The following is a 10,417-nucleotide window of genomic DNA, read 5'->3' as shown; positions in this document are numbered from 1 at the left end:
GATGGCGCCGACGCCGCCGAGTCGCCCCGGCTGCCCAGCGCTCCGCCCTGCGCGCATGCGCGACCGCCCGCTCCCCACTGCCCGCCCCGTCCCGCCATGGCGGCGGGACTGTGAGTGAGCGCCTCCCCTCAGCGCGGGCGCCGGCTGGGCTGGGCTACCGCAGCTACCAACTCCACAGTGCTCACCGTTTGTGTCGCTCGCTGCCTCATTTCCACGGCTCTGTAACACCTCCAATGACCCCAGCACCTCGGTGGGCAGCCTGTGCTACTGTATCGCTGCTCTCATGGAGGAGAAACGTTCCTCACACCCAACCTGAGCCTCCCCTGGCACAACTTGATGCCATCACCTCTCATCCCATCGCTGTTACCAGGAGCAGAGGCTGACCCAGCTCAGCACAGCCTCCTTTTAGGAGCTGTAGAGCAGCAAGGTCTCCCCTGGGCTCCCCCCACGCTGTCCCCTCAGCCGCTCCCCATCACACTTGCTCCAGACCCCCGCACGGCTCTGTGCTCAGGATGCTAACCCCCCTGAATCCTCTCCCCACTGGCTGAAGGGCGTTGTCCCTACCTGCACTTCCCTCACATAGCTGCTGCCCAGCTTCCCTAGCCAAGGCGATGCTTGCTTTGCTTGTGGAAAACCCATTAGCACAGATGCCTCCTCAGCATGGGAACCAGGTGAGTGGCTTTTGCAATCACAGCACGCTTACTCACGAGTGAGGGGTGAGGACACATGTCGGACTGGTTTATGGGGCTGTGGGGTGAGGAAAGACAGCTGCCTGCTGCTCCAGCCATCCCCATACCAGAGAAACCACAGGTTGGGTGCAGCGCAGCATGAGGTACTGTATGCTGGGCTCATCATAGGGAAGGCGTGAACTTCACAGGAACAAAAAAGGCAACCTTTTCTTTGATGCTGGAAACGATGAACATTTTTTGCATGAAAACCACTCAGATTGAGCTGCTGTTGTTTCAGAGTGGGCTCATCTTGCTGTCAAGCTCAGACTTTTGGCTTGGAAGGGCCAGGCGGCTTTCAGCTTTCCACATACTGGTGAGTGGCAGCCAGCTGCAGAACTGGCCAGGGAGGATCTGATGAAACACTGTGCTGGGAAGCTCCAGCTCATCACAATCCAAACTGCAAGAAAGTACAGGGCTCACTGAATGCTTTATCAAGAGAATTCCTGTGGCATGTACGTACATGCACAGGGCTGTGTGTGATCCCATGCTAGCTGGCAGCCTGCTGCTAAGAAGGTGCATTTGACATACAAGAGATGTCTCTTCTTTTGGGGGAAAAGCTACATTGGTTTGAGTTTGAATTTGCAAGAATTGAGATTGATTTTGTTGCTGGTTTCTTTTCCACCCAGACAAGGTTTTACAGCTCAAAAAAGAAGCAATAAAGCACAAATGGGTTTCAGATGCTTCTATATGATTTTTTTTTTTTCTTCTCCTCCTTTGCATTTTTAGTAAAAGTTGCTGAAGATTTTTCAATGGTGGTTGTGAGAGGAGGGTTAAGCCAGTGATAACTGGATGGGAAGCATCAGTCTGTGGCTAAACAGTCAGCACAGTGGTGGGCAGCAAGGCCTTACGTCGTGGTTTGTAAATAGGTTTTGTGAGCCTCATTTTTGGAAACCTGTGGTGACTTAACTGAGAAGTGAGAAAGGGCAGACAGCACCAAGGCTGTAAGATGCAGGATGCTAGCCACGCTCAGGGCTTACCTACTGCTAAAAAGTAATTATTTACCTATGTAATGAGGTGGAGAGACTCCTCGTTACTTAATGAATTGGTGACAGGCTGGCCCCACCTATGGAGTGGATAGTGGGAGCTGCACTGTTGTGATGGGTCAAAGAGGAGGTTTAGGGCACCCACGTGCATGGCCAGAGAATCCATTCCAGGCATTAATTAAAAGGAACTTTCTCTGGCCACCTCACCCCATCACAGTTCCTTATTACCTCCGTGTCCACGGGTGTCTTTTGTACCCAGCATCCTTGTCACACAATCAGCCCTGCAACACAGAGCAAGGTGGCAAAGGAAGGTCCTTACAAGAGGAAAGGGGCACAGACATTTTCTTTTCCACATTCTCTTCATTTCGGAAAGAGGGATTCAACACAGAGAGGACCCTGGGCTGAATGGGGCTGATCTGGTGGGGAGCAACCAGCCCATGGCAGGGGCTGGGACTGGGTGGGCTTTGAGGTCCCTTTGAATCCAACCATTCTATGTGATTCCATGGTTCTACAGTACCATGATTTTATGATTCTGTGACCTGCTCTGCCCTTGATTGCCACTCTGAGGATGTGAGGATGCAATCCCTCGCTGTTAGCTTGGAGCATGGCAGTGTGACACAAGTGTCATTGCCATCCCGTCGCGCTCCAACGGGAAGCTGTGGGACAGAGGACACATCTGTGCTCCGTGATGTGCGCAGGGCTGCAGCTGGCACTTGCCTGCCAGCTAAAAGGAAGGTGACTTTGAGATGCAGGGAGAGAAAATAATTAGACTGTGACTCCTTCGGGCAGGCAGCCTACCCCCACAGTCTGCCGGGCTGCAGCTTCGACTGGCTCTGTGCGGAGCTCACCCAACTGATGCGTGGATTTAACCCTGTGCTGGCTGCAGGTGAACCCAGGCTCCTTCTGTTTGGCACAGAGTGAGTGCATCCCTCGGGGCATGGAGGAAACAGCCCAATGGGCAGCACATGAGCAGCAGTGCTGTCCTGGGTTTCCCCTGGACACCAGGCAACTCCATCTGCGTGACTGGGATGGAGAGAGCCACGGACATGGTCCTTCTTTGGAAACAGCACAGGGCCCGCTGCAAGTGTATCAGAGAGGGAAAAAAATACAGGAAGGTGGACTACAATAGAAGGGTTGTCTGATAGGAAACCCTGGACAAATAAATGCATTCTTTCCCCAGGAAACCAAAGCCAATTTCATAAAACACTGAAAGCTGCAGGGCCACGTTTTTCCAAGGGAAATGGCTGCCTGAAGAAGCTGATAGCTGGGTGTGGGAGAGGTTGCTGGAGGGGTAGCAGGATCTTGTGGTGGGCACAGGGTCTGGGCCCTGGGTGTTCAGGAGAGGAGGGGGAAATCCCAAGTCACTGCCTCAGAGGGAGGGAAGGGAAACATTAAATCATTGGTGCAGCAGGGTAAGGGGAAATCCCTGGTCACCGGTGAAAGAAAAGATGTGTAGAGAATAGTGTTGCTTGTCTGGGGAAGGACAGACAAGACTGGGGCATCTACACCTTTATCCATGCTCACAGAAGATGCGGGTGCCCCATCCCTGGAGGTGCCCAAGGTCACAGATGGAGCCCTTGGCAGCCCGACTGGTGGGGAGCAGCCAGCCCATGGCAGGGTTGGGGCTCACTGATCTTTAAGGTCCCTTCCAACCTAAGCCTTTCTATGATTCTATGATCTACCCTCATGGAAGAGGGGTTTCAACCCTGGAAAATCCCCTTTGCTTTCTAGTACAGTGTTGTGCTGTGTGAACACGATGCTGTGGTTTCCAGCGCAGGTACAGAGCACTCTCAGAAGCTGGGGGAGCCACTTCCCCTCCTTCAGCTTTAGGTCTGTGTTGATTTCTTTGTTTTGCTTGCGTGTTTTGTTCGGTTGTCACCCGGCAGTGCTGAGTGGTTAAAGTTTTGGGATGTTTCCAAGCTCTCTGACCTTATCTTCAAACACAGATAACCCAGAGCAGTTGGGAACCACGGAGGATTACCTGCCCATACCCAACTGCGGGAGGCTGACTGCATCTGTGTCAATTGTTGATTTTTCTAGGAGGGAAGAATGAACCCCAAACGATGCTGAGATTCCAAATGGCTCAGTGTTAGATATCTGTTATCTCTGAACAAAATGAATCTGTTTGGAAATATTTGCTTTGTCAGCAGAGCCTGGAGATGTCCTCGAGGTCCATTTTCACCTGGGGAAACTCAGTACCAAGGCTTTTGTCCCTACCCCGCTGCCGGTGTGGACATCTGTGTCCCAGGAGGAGCCCAATCCCCGAACCAAGAGAAGGGCGACGATGCACCGGGAAGGCTTCAGGAGAAGGGGTGAACAGGCAGATTCCACGCTTGGAAGACAGCTGGATCTCTCCGGGAGCGCTCCCCATTCCTTCGGTGCAGCTGGCCCCCCAGCCCGGCTCACATTTGGCGACAAGCCGCAGGGCCGGCTGCCGGAGGGTCGGCGCCAGCGTGGAACAGGATCTGGGTAACCACATCCGCACTCGGCGACAGGTCGGGGGCCGCGCTGCGTGCCAGATGGCCCGGCCCAGCCCGGCTCTGATGGCAGGGGGACCCCGGGCGCTGCCGGGAAGTGACAAAGGGACCTTCGCCCTCGATGCTTCCGACAGCGCGAGGGAGGCAGACGGAGAGGTGACATCTCCGACGGAATCGGCCATCGGGCCGTGCGCAGCCCGCGCCACGAGGCAGCTGCGCCGGCCCCCGAGCGAACTTCCCGGAGCTGATTGAAACGCCTATAAAAAAGCAGCCGTGTGCGCAGCCTCTGCGATTATTATATTGTACCGCAAGCTGCTTCCTGTCCCGAGTCTCTTTTATCTCGCATTGTTTTCCTTTCCAGGTGGGGCTGCGGGCTCCCCGCCGCTCGGCCCCCCGGGCTTCCTGCTCGCTCAGAGCCACCTTTGTCTGCCGGCCCTCCCCCTGCCCCGCTATTTCGGGAAACGGCAGCTGAGCCGGAGGGTTGCGAATTGTTTGTCAGCTCCCTGCCAGCCTGCCGAGATCACACGCGGAGAGAGGAGCGCCTGGTCGCACCCTGCCCGCCCGTCTCCTGCCGGGCTTGGGGCAGTGCCCCTCGGCTGGGCGCGCACATGGGGACGCGGCACCTCCCCGCGTGGGAACGGGCGAAGCAGCGGCCCAACAGGCAGACAGGCACAGACAGACAGACAGACAACAAAGCCACCCCAGGCGAGCGCTGACCTCAGAAACTGCCATGTGACGCTGCCTCAAACTTACTAAGGCATGACATCAGCCTGGGAGGGAAAAGCAGCGCTGCCACCAAAATACTGCCCTGCTTAAAAGGGCTGAGCGGGGCCGGCCTTTCTGCTGCGTGCTCCCCTCTGGGCAAGCAGCCACCCGCAGCCCTGCTTCTGTGCTCGGAGCCCCGGGGGTCACGCATGTTTGTGGGTGGAAACAGGGTCCGGGTGTACTCAGCTGTAGCTATTCCGCTTGGCACGCGTGCTTGCCCTCTGCAGAGCTGTCTCCTCTGTGGGCACTGCGGAGGACGGAGTACCACGTTTTGGTGCTGGCTGCGTGGCTGTCCCTGCATCCCATTGCCCCTGGGGGGCCGGCAGGCAGGTTATGTTGGCTGGTGGGAAAGTCTCGTGTCATTGGGATGAGGCAGAGCGGCAGAACAGGTTGGTCAGCCTCCGTGCACTCATCTTTACTCAGCAGAGCGCCCGTGCTGTGCCGTGCCCGCCCATGCTGAGCTTTCCCTGGGCTCCGCACCGCTGCTGTGCATCGACTCAGGCAGATGGCATCAGAAACACACTGGCTGAGATGTGTAAGGCATGATTTATTCTCACTGGTGTCATCTGCTGAGCACAAAGGGGCCCTGTCCCTGCCAGCAAGGAATCCCACAGCACCCACAAAGAATCCCTGTTGTTTTCACATGCGAATGGTCACAGAGTCATGGGTGAGGAGCTGCCACTGCGGTCCCAAAGAGCTGCCCTGGCCAGTCGGGCTAAGCAGAGGGCTGGCCCTGAGCACAGAGCAGGTTGGGCAGGTTGGGAATGCTGAGGACAGCAGTGCTTGGTTCCCATCAGAAGGGTGGGAGGGAAAGCCCTGCTCTGCCTGGGGGTGTTCTCCACAGCCTAGAGGCTGGTGCACTGTGTGCTGTGTTTGGAGAGCATTCCTTGGGGGTTTCCAGCAGGAGGGAAATGTGCTGGGCTGGGGGTTCTGGGGAGAAAGGCTTCTGTTGTGCCACCTGCATCTTGTGGCTAACATAGGGCGTGATGGAGTAGCAGAGAAACTCCTACAGAATGTAAAAGTCCTCTTTTTTTTTTTTTTCCCCTCCACTCCAGCGAAGCAATGCTGTCCATTTTTTCGGCCTGTAAGTGTTCCCTTTGCCCTCTGTGTTGGGGTGCCCAGATGTTCCCTTTTCCACCTCCAGAAGACTGCGTCAGCAGCAAGGGAAATCACCAGACCTGTCCCAGGTCTGAAGCCTTCTGACAAGACCACGGGTCCCTGGTGGGTTCTTTTGACAGGAGGCAGCGTGCCCTGGCTGCTTGAGGCCCTATGGAGATGGGCACCTCACATCCTGCTCCTCAGCACCAAGTGTGGCTTTTGTTTTGGGTGAGAAGGCGAGGAGTGGGAAGGCAGCGTGCGTCACATGCCTGACAGGAAGCCAGCAGACAGAAAGCCATACTTGGGGTTCCATTTCCTTCATGCTGGGCTGTCCTTTCACTTCTGTCCTTGCCATGTTGCCCCCATTGGAGGCGGTTGCCGCCTCCTGGAGCTTGGATGGGGGGGGGGGGGCATAGAGGCAAGAATCATTCTTGCTTTTTAATATTTTTTTTTCCCTCCAGAAAATCAATGAAATCCAAATTCACATTCTGGAAAAAGTGAATCCAATCCCAATAAAAATAAAATGTAAAAAAGAAGGAAACAAAAAAAAAACCATAAAAAACAACTGTCCCTTTCGTGCTGTAGGATGGAAAGCGTGGAGCCGCGGGAGGAAAGCTTCGCAAAGTGCTGTTTTGGCAGAAATTAGTAGCCGAAGAAGACACCGCATTATCCCCGCTTGCCTTCCACTCTATGTGGGCCCCACCAACCGCGCGCCGCCGTTGCCGCTTTAAGGTCTCTCTCCGCGGGGCGAGCGTTCGAACGCGCTCCTCCGGCTCGCCATTGGCCGGCGCGCCGGCGGTTGGAGCGGCCGGCGGAGCGCTCTGATTGGCCGGCGAGGGGGTGGTATAAAAGATCGCGTGGCGCGGGGGCTCCCCTCAGTCAGCGGCGAGAGCGAGCGGAGCGCGCGTCCGTAGCGACGGCAGCGGAGCGAGGCGGAGCGGCGCGGCCCGAGCTCACCCCCCGGCTTCGCGCAACCGTCAGCGGTCCACCCATGGAGTTCAAGCTGGAAGCGCACCGCATCGTCAGCATCTCGCTGGGCAAGATTTACAGCGCGCGTGGCCAGCGCGGCGGCCTGAAGCTCCACAAGAACCTCCTGGTGTCGCTGGTGCTGCGCAGCGCCCGCCAGGTCTACCTGAGCGAGCCGGGCTGCCCTCCCGAGCCGCCCCCCGCCGTCTGCGGGCCGCCCGCGGAGCCCTCTCCTCCTTGTCCCGCCGCCGGCCCCGTCGCCTGGGCGCCCGCAGAGCCGGAGGCGCCGAGGTTCGGCCGGCGATTGCCCGACGCGGACTGCGGGAGCTCCCAACGCTGCTGCTCGTGGGACGGCTGCCGCTGCGGGCCGGACGCTGAGGGGCCCGGCGAGGCGCGGCGCTGCGCTGTGCCCCCGCTCTGCCCCCGGAAGCGGAGCGCCGCGGAGATGGAACAGCAGGGCTCGCCGCTGAAAAAGCCGCGCCGAGAGGCGGAGGAGTCGCCGCCCCCGCAGGGCGAGCAGGAGGACATGGAGACGGGCAACGTGGCCAGCCTCATCAGCATCTTCGGCTCCAGCTTCTCGGGACTGCTCAGCAAGGAGTCCCAGGGCCGCCGGCGGCCGAGCCGCGACGGCAGCGAGGAGTCGACCGCGGAGCCGGGGCAGATCTGTTGCGACCAACGCGTGCTGCGGACCCTCAACCCCTGGAGCACGGCCATCGTGGCCTTCTGACGCGTCGGACCGCGCACCGCGAGGAGGGGCACGGACAGACCCGGAGCTGCCCCCCTCCTCCTCCTTCCTCCCCCCCGGCCCCGCACGGAAGAACAGCGGGCAGCAGCACTTCCCCTTCGCCGGGCCCCGACCGTCGGCAGCCGCCCTGGGAGCGGCCCGACTCGACCCGCCCGGAATTCCCCTTCCCGGCCGTCCCCCGCCCGGGGCGCTCCCAGCGGGGATATTTTAAGCTTGGAAAGTATTAAATTTATTAAATAAAGTGTTTATTTTGGAAAGGTTTAGGTCAGAACTGTTACACGGTGCTTTTAAAAAGTGTTTATTTGAGAGAAACAAGTTTACAGACGCTCCGACGGAAAGTCCTCGTGAGCCTGGTTGTTAGGCTCGGGGATCCCCGGTCTTTGTTGTATAAAGGCTTGGGGTTCCCGTGGGGGGGGGGTGGGGGGGTTTGTACAGTGTTCTCTTCGGTGATGTATCTCGTTTTTTGTATAAAATGTAATGCTACGTGTGTGACACGTATTAAATATTTTCAACTGTAGCAGCAGAGTCTGTGTCTGTGGGTCAGGGGACGGCTGGGGGATGGCAGCCAGGCACCCCACATTGCATTGGGTGGGGAAGGAAAGGGGTTACGTCGGGGTCCTGCTCAGGACCCGGTGTGCCAACCTGCTCTGGGCACCCGGTCGATGGCTGTGGCTCAAAGTCCTGTGCTTGGGGCGTGTAAGCTGGCGCTGCCAGGCATAGGCTGTGCTCGGGGCTGCTTGTGCTGCCAGCGGTCGTTCTCCGTGCCTCCTGTTTGCTGTTACTTATGGAGTGGTTACGATGAGCATTGAGGCTTTTTTTTTTTTTTTTCTTCCCTTTCTACTATCGGTTGGAACTGGGTTAAAGTTCCTGCTCGCATGGGTGGGGAGGAAAGCTTGGCCTGTGCTTCACAGCCACTGCGGAGCGCCCCAGGGCGTTGTAATTAGATTGAATTGTGGGGGAATTTTTTTTTTTTCTGCTCGCTGGGAGATTCCCCAGGGGCTCCTCTACTCCTAATTAACGATCTCTCCCACTGAGGACTCTTCAAGCAGCCTGGTGTGCGCCCTGGGAGCTGCAGCCCAAACGTTGAGATGGGAGAGCTGGGCAGCAGGAGGCGAATGCTGTTATTTCTCTTAAAAACTGCGTTTGGTGTTAGATGGGGAGAAGGAGGTACTTCGGGACCGCTCCACCTTCCACAGGCGTTGTGCAACAGCCGGACCGCTGGCAAATGCCACGCTGCTGCGGCTCCTCCCGGCTGGGTGACCTCCGCCGAGCTCCGGCTTCTCGCTTATCAGCTGACACGCCGTGTCCCCGAAGGACCCAAGCTGGCTCCGTGAGCTGCTGGAGCCGTCCCCGCTGTCGTACTCCAGCCACGTGCTTGCAATGGGGCCGGAGAAGCAGCACGTTCAGATTTAAAGGGTTAAACCCTGCAGCTCAATGCCGGCAGCTGGGTGGTGGGGAGGGGGGGTGGCACCGGCGGGGAGCAGCCGGCCGCTCCCAGGGCTGCGGTGACCCCGCTGGCCGCAGGGAAGGGCGGCAGCAGCTCCCTGCCGTGTCCCAATTGTTCCGGGGATAGTTTGCATAACTGGCAGCAGAGCTTAGGAAAGCTCTCCGGGAGAGCTGGAGCAGCCTGCTGTTCTCAGGAGGTGCTCGAAGGTCCCAGGGTCTGCCTTTCCTCCTCCTTTCCGGCGGTCTTTTCTTGTGCCTGTAATAACATTGACATAAGCAACGCTGTCCTCCTTCTGTTCCACTGCTTGGGTCCTCGGAGTTTCCCTTCCCACGGTGCTGTGTTCAGAAGTGAGGTCGATGGGGTGGGAAAGGACAGAGCCGTAGGCTGGGGAGGGGCTGGCAGCCCAAACGCACCTCCGTGCCAGTGCTGCTGATGGAAGAAGTGCAAAAATAAGCCAGATAAAAATAAAACCTTCCATCACTTGGAAGAAAGGGTAACTCCTGTGGAAGCAAGGGCCTGGACAGATGTGATCTAATGGCAAGATGGCAGGTCCTTACCTCCTGGGACAGCAGTGAGGCTGTTGGGGAACCACTCCTCGATGTGGTCTGGAGTTGAGGGGGCTGCTTTGGGCTTGGATGCGGACCCCAAGGCTCAAATAAAAGGGCTGAACCCACATGTCCTAGGATGGCTCAGCCCTCTGAGAAGGGACGAGGGTAGAGGTGGCTCCTGGGGGTCCTATCCAGTGTCCTCTACGAGTGCTCCATCCCGGTGCACCCTGTCCCAGCCTCTGTCCGTCCCTCCAGGGCAGGGGAGGAGGGGGGCAGGCTGTGGGCTGCAGCATCCTGCGGGGCTGTGTCAGCGCTCAGGAATCTGGGAGCTTCTGGGAAGGAGGGAGGGAGGAGGAGGGAGGCCGGGAGGGAGGCCAGCGCCTCGGGGCTGTGCTGCTGGGGCCTCTCCCAGCTGGGGAATGGGGGGCACGGCACGGAGGGGGGCTGCCGGGTGAATGGAGAAGGGCGAATCCAGGCCAGCTGGGGTCCCTGAGGCAGGGGTAGGGGATGAATACTAACAGCTTCCTTCTGTTTGCTGCTGCTGATGTGAAAACCCTGCAGGCCCCCCTGGCTGGGTGAGGGCTGCCCGGTGTGAGCAGTAATGAAACACAGAGCTGCTGGGGAAAGCTCCCTCTGGATCCCAGCTGAGCAATGTGTTGG

The 10,417-nt window shown here is 58.1% G+C and overlaps 1 protein-coding gene across 1 annotated transcript; it reads left to right on the top strand.

Annotated features, from left to right (window-relative positions):
- Window positions 1-7,042: 7,042 nt before the first annotated feature.
- IER5 (immediate early response 5) lies at window positions 7,043-7,744 on the top strand (the record flags this gene model as incomplete). The annotated part of the gene is made up of 1 exon (XM_079536520.1): window positions 7,043-7,744. One exon carries the CDS (start codon window positions 7,043-7,045, stop codon window positions 7,742-7,744), a length of 702 nt encoding a protein of 233 aa, XP_079392646.1.
- Between the last annotated feature and the right edge of the window lie 2,673 nt (window positions 7,745-10,417).

This window comes from Tetrao urogallus (genome assembly GCF_951394365.1).
Source record: "Tetrao urogallus genome assembly, chromosome: 5".
Classification (NCBI taxonomy): Eukaryota; Metazoa; Chordata; class Aves; order Galliformes; family Phasianidae; genus Tetrao; species Tetrao urogallus.
The sequence above is the reverse complement of the archived record's forward strand: the minus strand, read 5'-3'. Positions and strand labels throughout refer to the sequence as shown.